This window comes from Taudactylus pleione, unplaced genomic scaffold (assembly GCF_031769625.1).
Source record: "Taudactylus pleione unplaced genomic scaffold, aTauple2 ptg000493l, whole genome shotgun sequence".
Lineage (NCBI taxonomy): Eukaryota > Metazoa > Chordata > Amphibia > Anura > Myobatrachidae > Taudactylus > Taudactylus pleione.
Genome location: NW_028284895.1, coordinates 1,684,137 through 1,709,801, shown reverse-complemented (window position 1 = coordinate 1,709,801; position 25,665 = coordinate 1,684,137). Strand labels below are relative to the sequence as shown.

Sequence of the window (25,665 nt, the reverse complement as noted above, 5' to 3'; positions counted from 1 at the left end):
CCTTAGGGGTGCCTAACCCTAAGCTCCCCCCCACCTGTGCCTAACCCTAATCCCCCCTCTAAGTGCCTAAACCTAACCCCCCCTTTCCCCGCCATCTAAACCTAAGTCCCCCGGGGGGTGCCTAACCCTAAGTTCCCCCCGGGGGTGCCTAACCCTAACCCACCCTCCCCCTAGCCTAAACCTAACCTCCGGGGGGTGCCTAACCCTAAGTCCCCCCCCAGAACCCTAAACCTAACCCTCCCTCCCACGCGGCTGTCCGCGCTCGGCGCCTGGCATCCCTTCGATCGGATGGTTAATTAACCCTCGCCGGGATTCTGTAGTGGAGATGCCGGCGGTCGGCATAGCGACCGCCGGCATCATAAACGCATCCCCCAGGCATCTATGTGCCCTGCACACCGTGCACCCATTATCGATACCTCCCTGCACTGCACTCATTATAGATACACCCTTGGCCATGCCACAAACTGTCTTTGAAGCAGAAACCGAACAAGTGATTGCTGACACTATGATTCCCAAATTTAATTTAGAACAAAAAGCAATCTTTGATTCTATTGTGGCACACTAAACAAGAAACAAGTACGAATGCTGTTTTCATGTCTGGTGCTGGTGGCTGTGGAAAGACTTTTTTGTATGAAGCATTGTTACATTTCTTTTGAGCCAAAGGCATAAAATGTTCCGCTGTAGCATGGACAGGCATCGCAGCAATGCTCCTCTCAGGAGGACGTACAAGCCGCAGCATCTTCACATTTCTGATTCCTTCCTTCAAGAATTCTGTTAGTTCAAGCCGAGTTCGAAAGCTAGAAAAGAACTGAAATCGACAAGGGTCTACATGTTTGCTGAAGCTTCCATGATCCCTGCTAACGCCCTGACCCTCCCTCGATTGTTTATTCCACGACATCAAAAATAACGAACAGCCGTTTGGTGACAAGTTCTTGATTCTTGGAGATTTTCAACAATTTCTACCCGTAGTCCCTCACTCAGCACGCGGAACCATTATCCAGAACTGTCTGAAATCGTGCCGCCACACTTCGTAAAGAATCTCCTGACACCGAACATGCTTACAAATCGCAACGAGGTCGCCTTCACCGAATTTCTATCTGCGGTTCCTGCCAATGTTCCAGATGCGCCTTTCATTCAAATATCAAATGAAATGTTATGCCAGGGTGACATTTTTGAAGCAACGTATGTCACTAACTAACCGTCGATTTCGACGGGTTTCTACTAGTCATACTTTATTTGTTTAAAACAAAGTGACTTTTAGAACACCGTTGCAGCAGTTATAGGGGTTTTGCATAAGTGGGTGTGTTTTCACTGTGTGAGACCAATCACACGCAGCTAACATCATCAGCCAGTGTTGGACTTGGGCATAAAGGGGCCCATCGAGGAATGCAGTGCGGGGGCCCAAACTTGAGGAGGAGTGGCCAGCCACCAGAAGGGACGTGGCCAGCCATCACAGATGGACTTAGCCAAACATTAGTGAGGACCAGTGATGTGCGGTCAGGTGAGGCAGAGCCTTTCCTGTCATACTTAGGTATACGCCAGAGTTTTGACTATTAAAATGATAAGAAAAAAATTAAAGAAAATATTATAAATATCTTCTTTGTATTATTCTAATCATTTTTATAGTCAAAACTCTGGAGTAAAGAGTGTATGGCAGGTGAAGCACTGCCTCCCCTGTCTACCTTTTCCGCACTTCCCTGTTCAAATTACTGATCCTCTAATAGAGTAGCCATATATAAAATGAGTACATTGTCTGATACATGACCCCTAGAGGAGGGGTGGGGTCCTCAGTCAGTAAGGACCGTCAGGGATTTTCCCTGTACACCTGTGGTCTAGTCCAACCCTGTCAAGGTCAAAGCACCCGAAGACTCAGACCACTCCAGGTGGCCACACCTGTGACTTGATGCCTTTACTATTCACATTTTGGGACTAGATGCACTTACTATTGCCGCCTCTGAAATGGCAACTGCCCATGTACACATACTGCCCATATACGCACACATTGCCCACGTCTGCACGCCCACTCCAGCTCCGAGCCCGGCACCATAGTCGTACACAGCCCCAAGTCGTGCCCAAGCATGAAAGATGTGGATCCTCAAATTTAGCGTATGCACATTAACAAAGAAGTCAATTTTGTATCAGTCTTACTCTGAATAAAACCCAATATATGCTGCATAGGTTCTCATCTTGTTTATAAAGTAACATTATGTATATCAAAAGTAAAAAAAAAAAAGCGAAATGAAATATTATAATTGTGAAAGCAGCTTGGCTACAGGTATTTGTCTCTTGTCGTGCGTTTATGCTTTGCAGAAATTCATATTTATTTTCTATACATCAACAAAACTTACAGCTCAGTGTAGGGATTAGTATGAATTGTTTCTGAATGGGCGATCAAACTACGGGACACAAAATCTTACAGTAATTCATGGAAAAATCTGATTAAAAAAAAAATCTCTTAGTATGAGTATATTTCACAATTTTATTACTATGAGTATATGTAATAGAATGAATCTGGTTTATATGTTATTCATACACAATATTAACATTGTAACACAGTAAATTATTGGTGTTATCAATAGATTATTGCATGCATCTAAACTAAGAAGTGATTAATTAACGAAAATAATTTTAACTGTTTTATATATCCCATTGCTTCTTTTTCACCAGTTTCAATCCGCCCCCCCCAAACAACAGCGTTACTGTAAAACAGTGTTTTCACTACAATACGTACTAATAGCCCTGACTTTGCCAGAACAGTTCCAATTTTCAGCTGTTGGAATGATCATTGCTTGTTGGAAAAGGGGTGATCACCCACAAAACTGGTTCCTATAGACAGGGTCACGGTCTATTTCCCAACCTTAGGCAAGATTTTGTAGCAATTGTGGATGTAAAATTTCCAGCATGCCTTGCAGTCAGAAGTGGCAAAAAGTATTATTTAAAAAGGTTTATAGAATTTTGTGAATCCGGACAGATCCAAGTCGCGATTCTGATCTCCTGAGAAGATCTGGAAAGATCCGAGTCACGGTTCTGATCTTCCAGCGGTTCGGAATTCGGATTTTTACATGATTTTAAAAACTTTTTACCAGTTAAAGAAAAAAAAACCCAGATCCAAAACCAAAACCAAAACACTTGAGGGTGGTTTTGCAAAACCAAAGCATGAATATGAATTCATATCCAAAACCAAAACACAGGGGTCTGTGCACGTCTCTAGTTCAGAGACCTCCTGGGTACCTTCTAGCATTCTACTAGTCATTTTTTACAGTATGAGGTAAGCCTTGCACCTTTATATGGTGAGAGAATTCATTGGTGCATTATAATTAAGCTGAGGATGTTGGGGAGATCGGTCCAGTCCAAAGTAGCGTACTTGACCCAAGTTTTGTCAGGACTGAGACTATTTCAGTACATAAAGATAGATTACTTTTTCCAAAGTTCCTTTGTGGTCACTGGAGGAGCTATCCTGCTTGCTGGCGTTCTTCACATACAGGGAATAGAGAGTTAAAGTGATCATCTGTTTCCAAGGTGTTGTCAGGTTGTGGGTTTCCTAGATTGCTCATTATTTCAAACCTGATTCCATTTGGGTCACATGTTCTGAACTTCCTATGGATCACAGGGCCTGATTCAGACCCACTCGCGAGCGGCTGTACGCTCGCAAGTGGGTCGATGGTCTGCACTGAGCATGCGCACGACGGAGGGAGCTCCGTCGTGCGCATGCGCCAGACACGACGAGCGAAGGACTTTCCTTCGCTCGTTGTGTCCGATCAAAGGGGGCGTGCTGTCAATGTTGATTGACAGCACGCCCCCTTTGGTGGGCGTGCCGGGGGTGTGCCTCCCTGACGGGGGCGTTCCCACGGGAACGCCTCCCGTCAGAAGCCGGCCCACTGACATCACTAGTGATGTCAGTGGGAGTGATTTTGGCTCTGATAGAGCCAAAATCACTCCGGAGCTTGCGGTTGAAAACCTCAACCGCAGGCTCCGGCTCGCAATTTCGATGGTCGCGATGGTCACGACCATCGCGGCCATCAAAATGCACGCTCGTATAGCCTGTGGGTGGTGACCCACAGCTATACGAGCGTCCAGGAGGACGCTCCATGAAAAAGGAGCCCGGCCCTCATGCAGAGCGTGCGCTCTGCTCAGAGCGTACGGCTCTGAATGAGGGCCTCAGACCTCTAGTATAAAGCCTGTTACTAACTGTGTCTCAGTGTCTGTGCAACGTTACTTTCAGGTCTTTCTTGGACTCCTGCCAGATCCCTGCTGTGCCTGTGGGTTGCTGTGGACTTTGCTATATCTCCGCTCATGTTTCAGCTAAACATCTGATGCCAGTTGCCAGCCGCACTACAGAGCTCAGCATAGCCATTGCCTAAGTATTGCTTTTTGCTCCATTGCTGTGGTTTCATCTTTAGCTGCACTATTTACTTTACCTGTTGCCTCTCACTCCTGTGGACATCGAACCCTTCTTCATTACAGTTGTCAACTGCACCGTTACAGTTATCATCACTGCATCGCGGGGCTCAACCCCGTTCCGGATTCTAGTCACACCGCAGGGCTCAACCCAGTTCCGGAACCACGCCGCTTCACAGGGCTCAACCCTGCTTCAACCTTCATTGCATCGCGGGGCTCAACCCCGCTCCGGATTCTAGTTACACCACAGGGTTCAACTCTGTTCCGGAACCACACCGCTTCACAGGGCTCAACCCTGCTTCAACCTCGTCGCATCACAGGGCTCAACCCTGCTCCGACCTCATCGCATCACAGGGCTCAACCCTGCTCTGACCTCATCGCATCACAGGGCTCAACCCTGCTCTGACCTCACCGCATCACAGGGCTCAACCATGCTCCGACCTCACCGCATCACAGGGCTCAACCCTGCTTCGACCTAATCACATCACAGAGCTCAACCCTGCTCTGACCTCACCGCATCACAGGGCTCAACCCTGCTCTGTTTTTCACTGCATCACAGGGCTCAACCCTGCTCCATCTTTAACCGCTTCAGACGGCTCACTCTGCTCCGGATCTCCATCACTACAGGGTTCCACCCAGGGGAAGCTCCTCTATACCATCCTGAGGTGTTAGCCTCATACTGGACTCAGGGTTCCCTACCATATTAGCTCTTCTGTGTTAAAGACTATATAGGGAGTTTTCTCCTATACTCATTATTGCTTATGTGAACCTCAGTGTTGTAGAGACTTTATGTGAGAAGTTGCTATTATATTTCTCCTGTGAATAAATTCTATCTACTTTTATTCAGTGCTATCGAGATTTTATGAAAAGGTCATTCCTAAAGCAACCCCAGTTTATTGTGCCTAGTAGGCCTGCCTCCTCCCAGGAGTCTCAAGTGAAGGCAGCCGTGACAAATTTCAGATGAAGTTGAGATTTATTCCATAACTAAATGCGTCAGTTACGCTATTTTGGGACAACCACTGGACTGATCTTTGCAACATCCTCAGCTTACTTATAATATAGTTAACAATTACAGTAGGGAGTACGTTACTCTACACACTATAATATGAATATTACAATACAGTTATTTTTGGTAATACTTTGAAGATACTGCTGGGGGATGATTCTGAGTTGGGTACGAAGCAAAAAACAGCAAGTAGGTTTGCACCATGGAAAAAAACCATGCTACACTGCAGACAGGGCAACGCCAAAATTTGCAGACAAAGTTGGAAGAGTTAGAAAGCAAAGAAACTGAGAAAATAGATAAATTATTGCTTAGTCACATGGCCTGGACAGATTTGTTGGGACCCCTTAGAAAAGATACTAAATAACTTGATTATAGTGATATGTAAACTAATTGCATTCTTGAATTAGCATCACTCACATCTTCAATCCTCTCAACAGAGAAAGCAGTCACTCTGCTGTCTGGTATCATTCAGACCTGGTCGCAAGCGGCCGCTCGCTCGTACGCGGCTGATGCTAAGCGACCGCGCATGCGCACGCTTCGTACTGCTCATGCGTGAACTACTCAGAGCAATCGGAATCCGATCGCTCGTCAAGCAAAGACAGCCCAGTGTAATGAGTGACAGGAGAGGCCGTTGGTGGGTGGTAACAGGGGCAGGACACTAATAACGGGGGAGTGGAGGTGCGAACGCAGGCGTGCCTGAGTGTTCGAACGCCATTTCTAAGGCGTGCATAATTAACAGGCAGCGTCATAGTACACGTCACATGCTTGTTTTTTTACACAGAAATCCCTGCAGTGCTTGCGGGAAGGTAAGGCAACCACAAGCACTGCGATCGCTTCTGATGGTCCTCGATGTACCAATGTTTTAATACATTACACTTCCTGGAGATGACGTTCGCTAGTGGGCATCTCTACATACGCTAATGGGCGTCTGCATACACAAAGTGATCGCTCGCACAGCCAAAGTGGGCGTGCTTATGCCTTTCCGAGCGAGCGCCTGCCATGCCGTCACTTTGCTGAATTTTCATACGCTGGAGGCGAGCGAGAGAGTTGTCTGAGGAGATCAGAAAGAATATCATACACAAACATGTTAGAGGTAAAGGCTAATAGGCCATCTCCCAGCAGTTGATGTTCCTGTGACTACAGTTGAAAATATTATTAAGAAGTTTAAAGTCCATGGGACTGCAGCCAACCTCCCCGGGCGCGGCTGCGAGAGGTAAATCTCTCCCCCCCCCCGGATTAACCAGAAGGACAGTGAGATGGTAGAAAGAGAGCCGAGGAAACCAAAACCAAAGATGTACGAGCTGAACTCCATCTGACGGTTTCTGAGCCACAGTGGGCTCCATGGAAGAAGACCCCTGAGGACTCCACTTTTGTAAAAAAAGACAACATAAATAAGCCAGACTGGAATTTAGGGAAATGCCTAATGACAGCCGCAGTGTATCTGGGAGAATTGTCCTTTCTACAGGTGAGTCAAAACTGGAGCTTTTGGAGCATTACATTAGCTCTGTGTAGCAGCCGCGATGGCTGTAATAGGGTAATGCAGCAGGAGGCGTTACGCCCCCCCCATGCATTAATGATCCCAGCTGCGTAAATGGACGCTGCATCACATCATCTGCAAGATCCCCTGCTGGGGTCTCTTTAGCCGACTGACGCACAAAAGAGGCCAGGAAATCCCCATCAGGCGACGGAGAGTCTGGCCTCTTCCCCCCCCCCAATGACAGCGACATGCCTCTGTTTTGGGAAACGGAGGCTATCACTGCCCCCTCCTCACCCAGCAGACTGTCAATCGCTGACAGACTTCTGCCGTTCAGTATGCGGGGAACGCTGACCCGTACTACTGCACATGCGCCGTACAGGTCCTGCGCCAGCACAGAGCGGCTACAATCGGGGATGTGCGCTAACCATCACGTTAGAGCACAATACCTGCTGGGACACATGGAGGAGGCTAATTTGGGGCTGCACCTGGCATGGGTTGCCTTGAATCTGTGCAGGGCACAATAAAATATTGAGCCTATGAAGGCATTCTGAAACGAAACATAGTGTCAGAAAGCTCTGTCTCAGTCGTGAATCCTCCAACAAGACAATGACCCTAAACACACAGCTAAAAGAGCGGATGAGAGCAGAACATTGCTCCATTATTAAGTGGCCTTCTACGAGCCCTGATCTGAATCCTATAGAACATCCATGGAAAGAGCTGACATGTGCAGCCTGGGGAAGGCCCCAATGAAAGCTGCGACAGCTGGGGCACTATACTCAGGAAGATTGGCCCAAACTACCTGCTGACCAGGGGCTGGCTGGCAACTTTTAGCCTGGGGGGCAAATGCATGCAGGCGGCCCTGGCAGAGGAGTAGCGTGTAGCCAGGGTGCCCGAAGAACATGCATGCTACGGCGCTCCCCCCCCCCCTCAAGTGTTCCAGGGAGGAGGCGGGTCCATATGGGATTAATGTAAAGTAAAAATAAAGATATGGGGCAGACCTTTGTAGTGCCCCCTGTAGTAGTGGTCCCCCCCTTGTAGTGTCCCCAGCAGTAGTAGTCCCCCCCCTTGTAGTGCCCCCAGTAGTGGTAGTCCCCCCCCTTGTAGTGCCCCCAGTAGTAGTAGTAGTCCCCCCCTTGCAGTGCTTCCAGTAGTGGTTCCCCCCTTGTGGTGCCCCCAGTAGTGGTCTCCCCCTTGTAGTGCCAGCCCTCCCCCCAGTAGACACACGTAATACAAAAAAAAAACCACTTACCCCGCTCCCGCCATCGCCATCCGCTCCTCCGTCGGTCCTTCCCGGGCCGGGCCGCTATGCATTACGGGAGAGACGTCATAACGCCATGACATCTCTCCCATTACCCACTGCGGGAGCCGGAAGATGGAGCGGCTCTCGCAGTGGGCGCAGCAGCTAATGAGAGTCAGACAGACTTTCATTGGCTGCTGATCAAAACAAACACACAGCTGCCGGAGCCGGCGGCTGTGTGTTTGTCACATGTGTAGCGCTGACCGAACTCCGTCCGGTCAGCGCTACACATGCGGTGCAGCCTGTGTCACAGAGCCACAGACTGCCCAGGGGGCACATGGCACCCTGCCCCCCGGCCCAGCCCGCCACTGCTGCTGACAGGTGCAGAAGTCTCATTGCGAGCTACAGAATTCAGAGGTTGCGCAACAAGATATCAGGATCAGGGCCCCATCATTTGTGTCCGTGCTGTTTTCATTTGTTTTATTATTGCTTCTGTTGAATCAAAAATCTAATGCAAAGTCTGATTTCTATTAAATATGGAATAAACAATGTTGGCTGCCAATTAGGTTTGTCAATTTCAGACCAAATTATGGATTCTTCTTTTTCCGTGGAGGCGTACAAACAAATCTGACCACGTCTGTACTTTTCATATTTTCCTTGGATGAAATATACAGCACCTAAGGTTTGAGGTTTGTTCCCTCTGTAAGGTCCTTTCCAAACATTCGAGGAACTTCATAATAGTTATATTTAAAAAAAAAGAACAGTAACCTCACAATCCCTCTATACTGGTATTCCTCAGCGTTCCCTTATGCACCATCCCGTATTCCTCTCCTAACAACAGTCTGATAAGAAAATAAATTATTTCTCCCTGCAGGGAAGAATTGGTGTGGGGCAGAGACGGTGGGGTGGGGCAATATTTAGCACACACATGAAGGAGAACCTTTTCCTGGCCAGGTCTCTTCCCTCCCTGTAGAGTGTAAGCTTCACAAGCAGGGCCATCTAACCCTATGTCCCTCCTGTCCCCTCCCCCGCATTTACCCATTCGGACACTGTCCATCCTTTGTTCAATCTCTAACTGAATTGTATGTGTATACCTGCTCTGAGGATTTACACAAGTCTTGTCCTGATACGCACCTGTACTCCACAATGCTTCTACGTTCATGTCTCTGTGCAGAACTACTGGCACCTTTCAAATAGAATTACGTTTTAGTTCGGCTGCCGGCCACGCCATCAGACAACGCATGCACAAGGTGCCATTGCCGGGGAGGGATCCTAAGGATCCCACTCCCTGTAACTTTTGCGGTATGTAGCCCAAAGGCTGCAATGGCTAACGCCACCTCTAGATGGCGTTAGCTGCCGGGACCAAGCTCCGGAATGGCAAATCTCAGAAAAAGCATATCTGCTATGTCCCCCCTTGATCCATTCAGAGGATACTGCAAATTTGCAGATATCCCCCCAAAAATGGGTGTTTTATGGGGTTATTCCGCAAGTTCTTTTTGGTAAATAGGTCCGGCTGTCATTGCAATGGATAAATCCTACGGCAAATCTTTGAAAATGGAATTAGTTTGAATTTAAATCATAAACAATGTCAGACATGTACTAGCATTACATTTTCATCCACCGAGGGGGAGATGTATCACTCATAGCAACCAATCAGCTTATATATATCATTTATCAAGTGCATTCCATAAAATGATAGGTAGCAGCTGATTTGTTGATATGAGCAAGTTCTCCACTCGTACACTGCACCAGGCTTTACACTGCTTGATACAACTCCCCCTATGTCCATAAAGATCGATAGGAACGTTATCCATTATAATTATCGGAAAACACTACTCACGGCGGGAAGTGCAAAAAATGAAACGCCAATCAGGGAAAAGGTAGCAGCAATCAGACGTCCTTCCCAGGTCTTCGGAGTCTTGTCCCCATAGCCGATTGTTGCAAGAGTAATCTATGATAAGAGTATAGATGTGAAGAGGTCTGTACATAATTTGCAACAAATTCCATATTCATTTTCTTGGTTTAGAGCATGTCTGTAAATAGAAGCTCCTTTTGTGGGTGCTGTTATTACTTATTATTAGGTAGTTATGTCACCAAGGAAATCATCATTGGCAATGAGAATTATTTCACCATTGCTGTACTCACAAGTCCCCACCAGAGGGCGTCAGCATACGTTTCAAAATCTTCCATCTTCTCCCCTTTCTCATTCAATTCATGGTCGTCTTTCTCCACCAAGTAGACCAGGAATGATGACAGAATCAGTGTCAGGAACCCAATATACCAGGCAGTGATGAGTTCCTAGAAGGGATTATTTGACATTATTACACACAATCATGTATTGGAGGATTGGTAAGGCAAATCACTTCAGGGTCAGTCAGTTTATAAAGTTCATAGTTGTGATAATCATACAGATGAAGCAGTCTTTGGTGCAACATTTATCTCATTTGGTTCACCAAGCGATGGCACTTGGGGGCAGATTCAATAAACAGCAATCTAGAACCCTAGGGGGAACTCGTGGCTTTTAGTTTGCATCTCCAGACTAGATTATAACTATGAAAAAGCCCTATTTTGATAATTAAATACAGGACATAGATCTGGGACACCCCTCCCAATGTATAATCAGTGGTTTCACTGGGGTCGGTATCCCCCAGTGCGCCAAATAGACCTCTGCGCGCATCCAAAAAGGGAGTGTGGCTCCCCCCCCCCCGGAGACACTCCCCCCACCGCCAGCTCCTCAGTGAGCGGGACATGGGCGCTACACAACAACATCACAGTGCAGCGCCCGGCTCCCCCCTGGATGGTGACACCCGAGGCGGAACGCACCCCCTACACTCCCCTGATGATGCCACTGTTAATAATCTTGTGAAGGTGGTTAAATAGTAAAACATGACCAATAAGGACATAAAAAATGTTCATGTCATTGTATCTAAAAGCAGAGAGATGGGTGTAATGAGGTGGGATATGTACGGCGTGGTATTGCTGAGAAAGGGGTTTTCCAACTTCCAGATGGGAGTTACAGGTCTTTCTATTTTTTTTTTTACTCATACAGTATTTTACTACTTGTATATAAACCATAATAAATCACAATGGAGACATGTTAGTGTCCCCCAAAATACTGTAAACACTTTTACTTGCTGAAATACACCCGCTGGCTATCATTTATGTAACCCCCCTTTTACCTCTGTAAAGGGTCACCAGGTTACTAACTTATATATAGTCTACTGTGCCCTGCCTTAACCTCTCTCTAAGTGGTGTACCTTCTCTCTATGAGTTCCGTGCCTCCACCCAAGTATCAGTAGTAGTCTGGGCCTACTTGGGAAAACCCTATTATGCATTGGCTTGGATAGTATGTAGTATAACGTACATAGCAATACAACAAAGCATGCATAAATATGGAAAACTATTTTAAAGTTACATGCAGTACATTAAAGTAATAGCAAATGCAAAATATAATAACAGTGTATTATTCCAAGACTTTACATCAATGACCATAATATTTGCTATGCTTATATACAAATGGGATGAATGAGGGTGAGACCATTGTAATTTTCTTAGTGATGAGAACTACCTGTATATGGATATTACTACGGGCCTGATTCAGACCCGGTCGCAAGCGCTGAGCGCTCGCAACCGGGTCTATGGTGGCCCACTGTGCATGGCTCCGTCGTGCGCATGCGCGAGGCCCGGACAGCGACGGGCGCTCCATCGCTCCGGGTCTCGCACCAAAGGGGGCGAGCTGTCGATGGTTAGTGACAGCTCGCCCCGCTTGGTGGGCGGGCCGGGGGCGTGGCCGGCCAAACATAGGCCGGCCCTATGTTAGTTATGATTCACCCTCCACAACTTATACAATAACAGTGTTTCACATCAAAGTGTAACCCTCACTTTTACCTATCATAAAGTCCAGTTGTCTTATACTGCTAACACATTGAGAAGTCTCAGACTCTTAGAACAGTTATCCTCCAGAAGGGTTAATTGATTGACCTTCCTTGTATATTATTTTCCAGAATATAAATGAACAATATCACTTCCCTCTCTGACGTGTGCAATTATAGATATTATAGTCTCAATAAGTGTTGTAACTCTGTATTCAGATTAATAACTTTACTGACTTTATAATGGATATACACACTCCCAAACCTCAGTATATAAGTATTAAAGTGGTTATACCACTGATGTAACAGTGCAATGAGTTACTGCTCATCCTTTCCTTATAAGAAGTATCTCTTGCAATTAGCAGCACAAGTGTCTCTAGTTTGGCTGCTGTAAAAACTACGGCTCCAGCATTCTAGTTATCAGTTTCACTTGTTAACATTAGATTTCTTCCAATTCTACAAGTAATAATTATCCCAGTAACACATTACTTGTAAATGCCGGTCACTGAAATAGCTCTGTCCAGGTAGTTACTTTGCTAAATAACTAAGTAATAAGAGATATCTAAGTCAGTGTTTGCAATCCTTAGGCGCTGTACATATGAATGACCTGCTCCCCCAAACTTTTCCTATGGTAAAATATGACAGTACTGTATATGGGAGGTGGTAGGTTTTATGCTCCAGCTGCTCCATAGTCACTTGTACTCTAATGAGATGCCCTTCTTGTCTCTTATGTATCACTTCTGCATCTATTATTTCCTATAACTATGTATGATGGCTGTGAGACTAGAGAGCTTCCAAGTGAGTGTAGTGTAACTACTCTACTCACTATGGGCTCAGCGCTACTGCCGCTGCCCACATGCATGAGAGAGGGTGAGATATGTATTACCGCCGGGCGCATGGCTCAATTCCCGACAGCGGCTGCCCGACAAAGGAGGAAATCCCGATCGTGCTAAAGGTAAGTATCAACTAGCCTAACCCCCCTAACCCTAACCCTCCTTAGGTTGTGCCTAACCCTAACCTCCCCCCCTGTGCCTAACCCTAACTCCCCCCTCTATGTGCCTAAACCTAATCCCCCCCCTTCCCCGCTACCTAAACCTAAGTCCCCCGGGGGAATGCCTAACCCTAACCTCCCCCCGGGGTTGCCTAACCCTACCCCTCCCTCCCCCTAGCCTAACTCTAACCTCCCAGGGGGGTGCCTAACCCTAAGTCCCCCCCAGGAGACCTAAACCTAACCCTCCCCCCCCCAGCAGCTGTCCGCTGCGGCGCCCGGCATCCGCTCGATCGGGATGCTGGGCGCCGGTCTCCCGACGTCGGGCAAATTACAGGCGTCTACATTTAGACAACTGTCATTCGTCCCTAGTCGGGATAAAGCAGTCTGGAAGCCGGCGGTCAGCATTTAGGCAGTCGGGTTCCAGACTACATCCCATGAGAGGCCCCTCCAGCAGCTCTCTTTGAAGGAGGGAGATCCGGCTCGTTAGAAACAGCTGACAGCTGATCATGAGCCGCCCGCTCACTGAACGCCACACGCTTCAGGCCCTTGCTCCCGGGCAGCTGCAGGCGACTCCTCCACCCCATCGCCAATGAGAGCCGGACCTGGCCGCCAAGCCCACAAGCTCCCTCTCTGGCTCCACCCCCCCTGCGCCCGGCAGCCTCCATTGCTTTAGCTGCCACTCGGGACACAAGGGGGTGGGCACTGAAGGGAGGGATCAGCAGACTCTCCCTCAGCTACTCCTGACAGCTCTTATGTACCACCCTCTAAACGGGCCCTCTTTTTCTGACGGGAACCAAATCACTCCCAGTCATATCACTCCGCCCCTTTTTCTCCAGTGTAGATGCATCACACACCGGTGCACATCCCCACCACAGAGAAAAAAAGTACCAAATATATATATTTCACATATGGCATGAATTCATTAGCATTTTACCTCAGAACACATACATAAATTAATTACATATCACTGTGTAGATAATCGATTTTTTTTTACAATATATATATTTATTTTCATCAATACCCTACTCACTTTAACCCTTTACCAGGGTTACATTTATAAAAGTTGTAAAGACACCATCCTTGTGGCCACTAACAGCCTCCTACACCGCCTTGCTATCTTATTTGCCACTCTTTGGGGGGTTTCAGGATGACTTCTCCGCTTTAGACTGTAAGATCCTATTGGGCAGGAAATGGCGGGAATGATTATATTCTCTGTAGCGTGAAACAATTGGTGCTATATAAATTATAATAATAATGAACAGTAAGCAATAACGAGAAATAGATGCGCCAGCTGGGGAATTGATGCTATAAGTTTACATTCAGTTCCCCTGGTAACCACCAGCTCCCGGCGTCCGTTCTGACCGTGCAGCACTGACCTTACTGTGCGAGCAGATGGCCGACCCCAGGAGCTTCCAGGTCCCTCCTCTCCTGTCCATACGCAGCATCCGCAGGATCTGAAGGAAGCGCAAACTCCTGAGTGATGTGGCCAACACATTTCCCTGATTATTTCCCACGGCCACCACGGGTATGGAGGCCACCAGGACAAAAATATCTGCAATAAAACAAAATGATCAACGTGACCACTTTTTCCCAGCCCCAATTTCAGGTGTTATTACATGCAGTAGGTTATGTATCCAATAATGAAGCATTTATGCAATATGATTTCTGTCCAGCAGGGGGCAATAAATACCTTTCTGCATGAAACCTGTAGCTTGATACTTTATAATTTATTTATTTGTTAGAAGTTACTTATATAGTGCCAGCATAATCCATCGCAACATATAATTGGGAACAAAACAGTAATAGGACGAGACTGGGTAATAACACACTGTCGTAGAGACAAGAGGGCCCTGCTCGCAAGCTTACACTCTATAGGATATGGGGCCTAGCCAATAGCTTGTGGTACAGATTTGTGTAGTGCATAAAAACCAGACATCGGCTTTCATTTACTGCCGGTCAGAGTCTGACGCACAGGTGAGTACATTTGTAAAATGCAGCAATTGTAGTCCCTCCACAGGCAAAGGTCCAAAGTCGTCATTGGAAGTATTTACTTATCTTTCTATGGACAAAAGGGAAGTCGTTCGGGTGCGGACATGAGTCCGTCTTTGCAGCCAGCATTGGGCATTTGCACACAGCAAGCTGATCTATTTCATGTTCTCATCTGGGCAGGGGAACATAGGGCGACCTTGTATTTTTAGGACATATATACAGGGCCATTGAGACAGCAGTGGTGCTTGAGTACTGGCAGGGACGTCGCCACATCTGGGAGGTGTGCACACCCCATCCAGAAAAAAAATAATGGAACACACGACAGTATGGGCAGTGCCAGGAAGCGGCACCACATGCTGCAAAGCAGCTGGCCTGGACCCCCTACTGGGCTCCTTCAAGAGACCCGGGCCTGGGTAATTAGTACCCGCTTCCCACCTCTCGGTGTCCCTGCATACATAATGCATACTTGCCTACTTATCCCTGAATTTTTGGGAGCTCTCCCGGAAACCTACAAGTGGCTCTGTACATTTTACACACACTTTCCCCAAAATATATCTTTGATGTGTGTTACCTTTGTAAATGATACATAAGGCTAAAAGTCCTGACGTTAGAGAGTTAAATACTTGCCTCCTAAATGCCCCGGATGGGTAGTCCAAAAATGAGGGCTTAGTGCTGACCAGGACAGTTTTGCCCTCCTACGCCCATTCCATGGAGTGTGCAATTTCCTGGGTGCCTACTGCTGATTTCCCAGCATGACACAACGTGGGGCCCTTACAAGGACAGAACTTCACGCCAAGTCCGCTTGTGGATGGGTCTTGTGATTATTCGCACTGTCCATGTTCCAGAGGCGAGCGTGAGCACATACCGGCGTTTCAGAGTCACACACAGTTTAGCAGCATCTCGATTTTTGGATGAGTGGGCTCAACAAGGCAGCAGAAATTTGGAGCTGGCACGTAGGCTAAGCCTAGTGAGGGAGCGAAGATGCACTGATGGGCTCAGCAGCCTTCTACGTATGCAGAGATCCATCTGATTTCAGGCGGGACTCTTATACCATCTATAGGGGTGCATGTGCCTGCTGATAATGGTGACGGCTATTTAAGCAAGCACTGTGGTCACATAGATGCATGTAAATCTACATACATGCAAATATCCACATTCACCTACATGCCCATAGTGCCAGTGTAATTCTGATTCTATGGCAATATACAGTCAGGTGAATAAATATTGGGACATTGACAGAATTCTCATATTTTGGCCTCTATTCACCACCACAATGGCTTTGAAATGAAACAAACAAGATGTGCTTTAACTGCAGACTTTCAGATTTAATTTGAGGGTAATTACATCCAAATCAGGTGAACGGTGTAGGAATTACAACGGTTTCTATATGTGCCTCCCACTTTTTAAGGGGCCAAAAGTAATGGGACTATCAACTCAAAAGCTATTTCATGGACAGGTGTGAGCTATTCCCTCGTTATTTCATTATCAATTGAGCAGGTAAAAGGTCTGGAGTTGATTCTAGGTGTGACATTTGCATTTGGAATCAGTTGCTGTCGACTTTCAACTCAATATGAGATTCAAAGAGCTGTCGCTATCAGTGAAGCAAGCCATCTTTAGGCTGAAAAATCAAAACAAACCCATCAGAGAGATAGAAAAAACATTAGGTGTGGATAAAACAACTGTTTGGAACATTCTTAAAAAGAAAGAACGCACCGGAGAGCTCAGCAACACCAAAAGACCCGGAAGACCACGGAAAACAACTGTGGTGGATGACAGAAGAATTATTTCCCTGGTGAAGAAAAACCCCTTCACAACAGTTGGCCAAATCAAAAACACTCTCCAGGAGGTAGGTGTATATGTGTCAAAGTCAACAATCAAGAGAAGACATCACAAGAGTTAATATAGAGGGTTCACCACAAGATGTAAACCATTGGTGAGCCTCAAAAACAGGAAGACCAGATTAGAGTTTGCCAAACAACATCTAAAAAAGCCATTACAGTTCTGGAACAACATCCTATGGACAGATGAGACAAAGATCAACTTGTACCAGAGTGATGTGAAGAGAAGAGTATGGAGAAGGAAAGGAACTGCTCATGATCCAAAACATACCACCTCATCAGTGAAGCATGGTGGTGGTAGTGTCATGGCGTGGGCATGTATGGCTGCCAATGGAGCTGGTTCCCTTGTATTTATTGATGATGTGACTGCTGACAAAAGCAGAATTAATTCTGAAGTGTTTCGGGCAAACTTATATGCTCATATTCAGTCAAATGCTTCAGAACTCATTGGACGGTGCTTCACAGTGCAGATGGACAATGACCTGAAGCATACTGCAAAAGCAACCAAAGAGTTTTTTAAGGCTAAAAAGTGGAATGTTATGCAATGGCCAAGTCATTCCCCTGACCTGAATCCGATTGAGCATGCATTTCACTTGATGAAGACAAAACTGAAGGGAAAATGCCCCAAGAAAAAGCAGGAACTGAAGACATTTGCAGTAGAGGTCTGGCAGAGCATCACCAGGGATGAAACTCAGCGTCTGGTGATGTCTATGTGTTCCAGACTTCAGGCTGTAATTGCATGCAAAGGATTTGCAACAAAGTATTAAAAAGTGAAAGTCAGATTTACGATTGTTTAGTTTGTCCCATTACTTTTGGCCCCTTAAAAAGTGGGAGGCACATATAATAACCGTTGTAATTCCTACACCGTTCACCTGATTTGGATGTAATTACCCTCAAATTAAATCTGAAAGTCTGCAGTTAAAGCACATCTTGTTTGTTTCATTTCAAAGCCATTGTGGTGGTGAATAGAGGCCACAATATGAAAATTCCGTCAATGTCCCAATATTTATGCACCTGACTGCATATTTATTAGTAAATTTAGTACAGACAAATAACCAGCTTACCCAGCATACATAGTGGTTTCCTTGCAAACTTAAGTCTTCCCCTCCAGCCCTTATAGCGACAGCAGCATCCAGCAGCCCAAATCCTTAATACAAATTCTGCACCGAAAATAACCAGAGCAAATCTTTCCTGGAAGAGAAAAAACATGAAGAGCCCATTTATTCTTTCAAAGCAAAATACATACATTATTGTACATGTATACAACGTTTGAGTATTTTGGTTTCGCAAAACCCTTGAGTGCAACGGATGCTAAACTCTATGTACTGTAGGAATGCTTTCATTTATGACAAAGCAAGTATTTAACGGGATAAATCTTTTGCAAATCTAAGGAAAATCCACTTCATACGGCTGCAGGAATAGAGAGTTTGTTAAAGTGCAGGTCTGCATTTTATCAGCTTTGTCAATGAACTTTAATGCGTTTGCCATAAAATCTTTGCTTGTTCAGAATAGATATACTGTATAAATGCAGTCTTCTTTTTACCTGGATTGCATTTTTGCTAGCTAGTGCTGTAGTACACATTTCTTGCCACTAGATGTAAGTGTTGTCCTTTTAATTTTCTCACTAAACACTAATGAGTTTTACTGAGAAAAATCCTCTGTTGTTACCTATTAAATTTCTTATAATTATTCAGGGGTCATCTATAACCAATCTGTTGCCTGAAGCAGTATCTTTAATGGTGTCCTTTATATCCCTGATACAAACTAGCAAATCCAATTCAGTTAACATAGAGTGAAACATACTTTTATACAAATTAATATCGTTAGTAGAGCCAACAAGGGAGAAAATACTATCATTAGCCAGTAAATAGGGCCGGTATGTTTTATTCAGCATTAATACTGTATGAGACTCTTCTGTTGTTGTAGTCCCAGCGATCCCTACTAGGAGCACAGTGATTCACAGCCAGGAACAGTTTGGCATAGTGGCTAGGGTTATAAATTCAGCTCCGGACCTAGCCACTATAGGTGTGGAGTTTGTATGTCCCTTCTGTGTTTGCATGGGTTTCCTCCCACTCTCCAACACATGCTGCCAGGTAAACTGGCTTCTGGGTGTCCATGTGATAGGGAATATAGATTGTAAGCTCCTTTGAGGCAGGGACTGATGTGAATGACATATATTCTCCCTTAACTAAATATTACCCCTTTTATACCAAAGTCCCGGGTCTAACCCGCAGGTTGCAACAGGGTTCCAATCCGGGTCAGACACGGAACTTACCCCTTTCCTACTGTGGCGCGCGGTCACACCGGAGCCGGGTCTGCAGTGACCCAACTCTTCCGGCGTTACAGTGGACACTTGGAGATGATGTCATCTCCAAGCACCACTGAAGCCGGCCAGTAAGGCAGCATGTGGCACAATCCGGGTCATCGTGTCCCGGATCGCGCCGTTTACATTGCAGGGAGTCACGGGAACGACCCCTGGCCAACCCTGCAAAGTAGTTAGATCCCCGAGTCCCTGAACTCGGGTGGATCCATTAACACAGACAAAAATCCCGGGTTGATGCGCATCAACACAGGATTTTTAGGTCGTGTACAAGGGGTATAAGGGAGTGATGAGACTCATACAGGAACCAGGGGGGATGGGCGCACAGGGTTGGCATAATCATTGGGGGCAATGCTGGTATAACAGTGGCAATGAAGCAGACATAATCAGTGGGGCACAATTCAGGGATAATCAACACTGGTAATAGGGACAGAGCTATTATAATCAATGGGGGGATGTCCTAATTCTCTGATTGGCTAGAGGTTAGTCTAGCTCTGTGAATATTGTAATAGTCTGATTGGCTACAGATTGGTCTAGTTCCGGGATTATTCAATTCTCCGATGGCTACAGGATGGTCTAGCTCTGTGACATTAGATTGTTTTGGATCACTGAAGCAATGGCCACCAGTCAAATGTCTCTAAACTGCTTTACTGGAAACTTTGGGCCCGATTCACTACCGATCGCAACTACTCAGACCCATTGCAGAGTGATTGACAGGAAGTGCCGGTGAGGGGGGCTAGGGGGGGTTTCGGGGAAACGCAGGCGTGCCAGTGTGTTTGAACGTCGTTGAGTACTCACAGCGTGCGATGAAGTTAGCAATTTCTGAGTAAAGTCTTACTGAGCTTGTGCAAGTGTGCGTGAGGCTGCGATGTTACCGATGGTTTTGCAGTCTTGCTAAGGATTACGGATGTGTGTAAGGTAAAGTGGACGTCCTTATGTTGTGCTACGTCGGCATAGGGATTGCAATGGCTTAGCATACTATTGCAGTGCGGCTGCGTGCGTAATCGCAATTACAATCGCAGTTGCAATCCCTAGTGAATCAGGCCCTTTCTGTGGGGGAAATAGGATAAAGTCCAGCTCACCTCTAAAACGTAAAACTTATGTGGGACAAATTGTAAATAACTCAATATATAGTTGGCATCAGTCCCTTTTTTTCTGAGACAGTCCTAATTTACAGTGGATATTTGTTTACCTGCAGAAATGCTCATACTTACTATAAGCAGCAGCCAGTCTCCAGAAATATCTTCGTATTCTTTAAATGTTGTCAGGATCGCTAGAACCAGACATCCCAAAACTATAAGGAACCTGGAAAGCAAGAAACTACATGTAACGCTTGTATATATCAGTCATTTGCAGCCTTGTTACACAGGTGCTTTGCATGATTGATCATATCATTCGTTCCTGAGACAGTTCCAAAGTAATTAATAAGGGGGAAGTATGCTAAAGCTTCTAAAAGCAAAAATTGGAGGTAATGCCAGGGACGGACTGGGGGCAAGAATCCGCTGACGCACGAGAAAAAAGGGTCATGGTCACGCATCACATAGTGTGGTCATGCGGCACGCCCCGTCTCAGCATACCGAGGCAGAGCTGCCCTTCTGACATTTGCCAGTCCGGCCGTACTTATAACAACCAATCAAATTCTAGCCATCATTAATCTAGTACATTCTAGAAAATAATAGATACAATCTGATTGGTTGCTATGGACAACTCCAATTTTTGTTTTTTTAGAAGCTTTAGTAAATCCGCCCTAAGGTCTTTGATTAGTAATACCCCTTCCAGACATAGCCAAAGACCCAGGAATTTACCGGGGCAAGCCGAGTCGACTCGGGTCGTGCTCATGTCCGAAAGGATCAGACCCGGGTTGACAGTATCGGTTCCATGACCCTGCAATCGACCAGGACTTGCAAACCGGGTAAGTGGCCCGACTTATGTCTGAATAGCGTGACCCAGGTTTATAGATCCGGGTCACGCCCAGGAGGAGCTGATTGGCTGTTCAGGGCTGCCTGGGGTTGTTACAGATTTCCTCATTAGCATCAAACTCTCATTGGCTGTGTACAACAGCAAACGCTGGAAGCAAGGAACTCCAGGCTACACATGAGCAACTCGTCCGCCATGATTACAGCAATACAGTCTCCACCCTTCCCCAAGCACACAAGTCACCGCCCGTCTCCACCCTTCCCCAAGCACACAAGTCACCGGCCAATTTGCATGGGCGGAGACCCGGGTTACATCCGTGTTGAAAAACCCTGGTCGGAGTCGTCGGAGTCGTATATTTGCCAGGGTGCGTGTCTGAAAGGGGTATAATATAGAGCAACTGTACAACGTAACTTTTTGTTCTGTACGTTGACCGAGTTATCAGCAACATCTATTTTCTGTACAGATGTGTCCTCCTTCACCTAGTGTTTTTATGTCATATGGCGCAAGACGCTTGGTGCTTAGCGATGTGCACTTTTCCAAAATTGTGCGTCTTATCCATATCGTAGGCGCACATAAAGCCGCTCACAGCGCGCCATGGTCACTAGACTCGTACTTTCGTAACACAGGAATTAGCATAAAGTTGCAGATTAAGCATAACGGTAAGAGTCGGTAGGCATGGTGTGGCCGCTCGTATCAGACGTCTGTCTGTTGCCTTTTTGTACCCAGACTTGCGAGCCAGTAGTCTATGTACCCTTATCATCATAGTAATATGTATGTTTAAGAAAAAAAAAAGACACTTGGCGCATCTAAGTCCGTGGCGCTCCAAACAGGGCTATTTGGCGCGCTTTAAGCAAAGGTGAATGTGTATATATCTATAAATCACTCGATTATTCAGAATGCACTAGAATGACTGGTTTAAGTGGTGCTGGAGGAACACAGACGCGCTGTCTATCTAGGGTGCTCTGGTGTCACCGTATTGATGCGTCCTAACAGGAACAAAGTCTGCCCGGAAATTACAGTCCTATGTCAGCAACTATGGTAATCATACAGTAGGGTGTTCTCTGCTCTGAAAGTCTTTCACTACATTCTGAAGAGTCAATGATATATTGCATATCTGGCAGGGAAAAGAGTTATTGCAAACGTTATTAATGTTTGTACTTTGTTGACGCTCCCTCTACGGGGCAATGTCAGGTATCTTTTTTAAATTAAAAATCCTTCTTCCCCTCCCACCTGGCTTCTTCTACTCTCTCTCATCAATAACGTCTCAGCCCTTAGAGAGCATTATGGCTCATAATTAAGGCGTCTCGGCCAGGCGGTCACAGATAATGGCATTATTTCACTTTTTTTTTATATATGTAGAGGTTTGGACCATCAGAACATTAGTTTTAAAGAGCATCTAAACCTAAAATGAAAATCGATCGGACATTAAAATCCGTCTTTCATCGCTGACAGATGAAAATGTAAATGCTTCCATATCAGGGGTTCAGATGATTGACACTGTATATATATATAATATAATTGCAGTATGGGATTAGATACAAACTATTGTTCTCTCGTGTCGCATATCTGATTCAGAGGGACAAGTACAGTGTCTTTGAACAAAAAAACCCAGTGTTTAGAAGCGGAACAGGGACAGGTAGGCGCACAGTTGAATACAGTAAGGCATACTTACCTACTCTCCCGGAAGGTGCAGGAGACTCCGAACCCCCGGAAGAGTGGGTGGCTCTCCCGCATAACTTGCTAGTACAGTACCTTTCGGTGTTTGGGGTGGCTTGCATTAAACTGACCACCAACATTTCATATATGGTATTCTAGAAATCCTGAAAGGGAAGCTATGCTTATTTTCTATATGAGGAACACCCCTTTTAACAGCTACTCTATAGTCTCATGGGCAGAGCCGGATTAAGGGGGGGCGACTACTACTAAGGGCACTGCTAGGGAGGGAACGGACTACTACTAAGGGCACTGCTAGGGAGGGAACGGACTACTCCTAAGGGCACTGCTAGGGAGGGAACGGACCACTCCTAAGGGCACTGCTGCGGAGGGAACAGACTAATACTAAGGGCACTGCTGGGGGTACTACTAGGGGCAGTGCTGGGGATACTATTGGGAGCACTGCACACTGCTGGGACCACTACTGGGGGACACAGCATAGAGGGGGGATTACTACTAGGGGTACTCCTGGGGGGACTACTGTTGAGGGGGGACTACTACTGGAGGCATGGCTGGGCTGGGCTTGGCTCTGTGTGGCTTGAAGGGGGCCCCCGCAACTTAGTTGCCCTGGGGCCACCACAAGCCTTAATTCGGCCCTGCTCATGGGTGCACTTTGGGGGCATCTCCAGATGCGTGGGAGATTCTAAAGGTTTTGCACTGTGTCTGATGCTGCAGAAGAGAGAAGCACCACGGACGATTCTCTCTTCACTGCATATCAAAATGGTCGAAATGGAGTTAACATAGTCCCATGCCACAATTAGTGGCACACACACAGACACACACACAGACACACACACATTACACATCAACAAAACTGAGGGATAATGGGGAGAAGTTACCAAAGCAACCAATCACCTTCTGTCATTTATCTAGCACAGCCTATGAAATGACAGTTAGAAGCTGATTGGTTACTTTGGACAACTTCACTTTTTCTCTTGATACATCTCCCCCCAAGGCTTAATATATCTCCGATGGAGAGATAGATGTTAGTACAACACTTTCTTGTTGTACCATTGATAAAATGCAACAACCTTTACTAAAACCATAGAAACCTGATAACACTTAACAAAGTGACACTTTGACACATTAACTCCATTCTTCATCTACATCAATTATTTTCTTTTTAATGATAATAACTGTTGCCCCACAGGGCCCCCAGATCTTGTTGGTGAATTCAACGTTCCCTAATGATTACCCCCCCCCCCCCCCCCGCCGGTGAATCAGCACCTCATACATTACAGTACTTCACTCTATGCGCTGCGGATCCTAAACTCGAGCCTCAAGGCACCCTAACAATCCCGGTTTTAAGGATATCCATGCTTAAGCGCAAGTGACTTAATTAGTACTGCGGTCAATTTGTTTATACCATCTGTGCACAAACCTGAATATCCTTAAAACCTGGACTGTTAGGGTGCCCTGAGGACCGAGTTTCGGAAACCCTGCTGTATAGTCTCTGCAGACCAAGTTTTCTTAGTTGTTCCTCTATTTACAGACAGGAGTGCCAGTACGGGAGAATAGTTCCTTCACATAAATTCATCTTCTAATTCTCTATGGGGACAGGAAATACACAGAGTTTTATTCATTAAATTATTAAACAGTGGAACCACTAATCCCAACATGGCCTGCCAGCCGTAAATCAGTAAATCCGTGTATAGTCAAGTGTTGTCGGACCACAAGTCCCAGCTTCTGCCATCAATTATATAAAGGTTCTCATCCCATCTGCCAAAACATTCACAAACTCTCTGTCATAAATCCCTATTTAACTCCCAGAAACCTAATAGCAAATAAATGCCTAGAACCCTGGGGCTTCTAATCTGCTAGAACGTCTCTTTCTCCTATTAATTAGTTTACGCTGCAGGAAATAGGTTTCCCTTCCCCAAACACTATACCAGCACTTGTTAGGTAGCCAATATTAGTTTTCTTCTTTATCCAAACAATATTAAATCTCTGTGCAAAACAGGTTCCTTGTAGTGCTGCAGATAAACTAATACATTAAGGGGCATACCGGTATGTATCAAAGCTTGATGTGAGATAAAATTGTGAAATATATTTCTTAAACAAATGTAAGTTAGAAGCTGATTGGTTGGTGATATGTAGCTCACAATTTTATCTCACATCAATCAAGCTTTGATACATATGCCCCTATATGTTTCCTAGCCATAATGCAGCCGAGAACTACAGAGGGGTTGGACATTCTGCAAATGTCTCCATCCTTTCTACATACTGTATGCACTTACACTTCCAAAATCAATATAGTCTAATAATAACCAAGGTGTAACTACCATGGCAGTAGCAACCTCTACGGGACTGTCAATAAATGATAATAGGAGAACAGCTTTACCGCTGCACGGGGGCATATATTTCTAATGGGTGCAGGGTGGCACTCATATCATACTTACCTCTCCGGAGTCCCACTGTCAGAGCTGTAAAAATGTCTGGAAACTGGCCGCCGCGACCATTTTCCTGTCGTCATGCGCAGAACAGGGAAAATGGCTGCCACAGCTGTTTTCCCGGTGGTCTGCACATGCGCTATAGACTCTGGGCACACTCTAGTGCCCAGAGACTATCAGTGCGGTGCTGGCCGAGTTGAGCCCAGTCTGCTGCCAGATGCCGGACTGAGAGGAAGGGGCCCATGACGGAGACTGCACATGGGCACCCTTCTCTCTTGAAATGCCCCTGCACGTTGATAAATAGGCCCATGGCTGGATTAAGGGGAGAGCGACAGGGGCGGTCGTCCCTGGGGCCCCCCACACACAGAGGGCCCCCCCACCACTAGAGCGTGCAGGAGGGGTTCCTGAGTACCTAGAAACCCCACCTGACGGACCAATTTCGTCTCCTACCGTTGCCGAAATGGGGGCGGAGCCAACACGACAAGCCCCGCCCTCATATGACCCGCAAATTGCGGCA

The 25,665-nt window shown here is 46.1% G+C and overlaps 1 protein-coding gene across 1 annotated transcript in view; it reads right to left on the bottom strand.

The window, feature by feature from the left end:
• KCNQ3 (potassium voltage-gated channel subfamily Q member 3) overlaps window positions 1–25,665 on the bottom strand; it is a 306,708-nt gene that overhangs the window by 102,462 nt on the left and 178,581 nt on the right. Inside the window, exons 2-6 of the mRNA XM_088449700.1 lie at window positions 20,343–20,433; window positions 17,873–17,999; window positions 14,358–14,533; window positions 10,264–10,416; window positions 9,959–10,069 (exon numbers count right to left, since the gene is read on the bottom strand). Coding sequence (XP_088305826.1) covers window positions 9,959–10,069; window positions 10,264–10,416; window positions 14,358–14,533; window positions 17,873–17,999; window positions 20,343–20,433 — 658 coding nt within the window. The remainder of the gene's footprint in view (window positions 1–9,958; window positions 10,070–10,263; window positions 10,417–14,357; window positions 14,534–17,872; window positions 18,000–20,342; window positions 20,434–25,665) is intronic.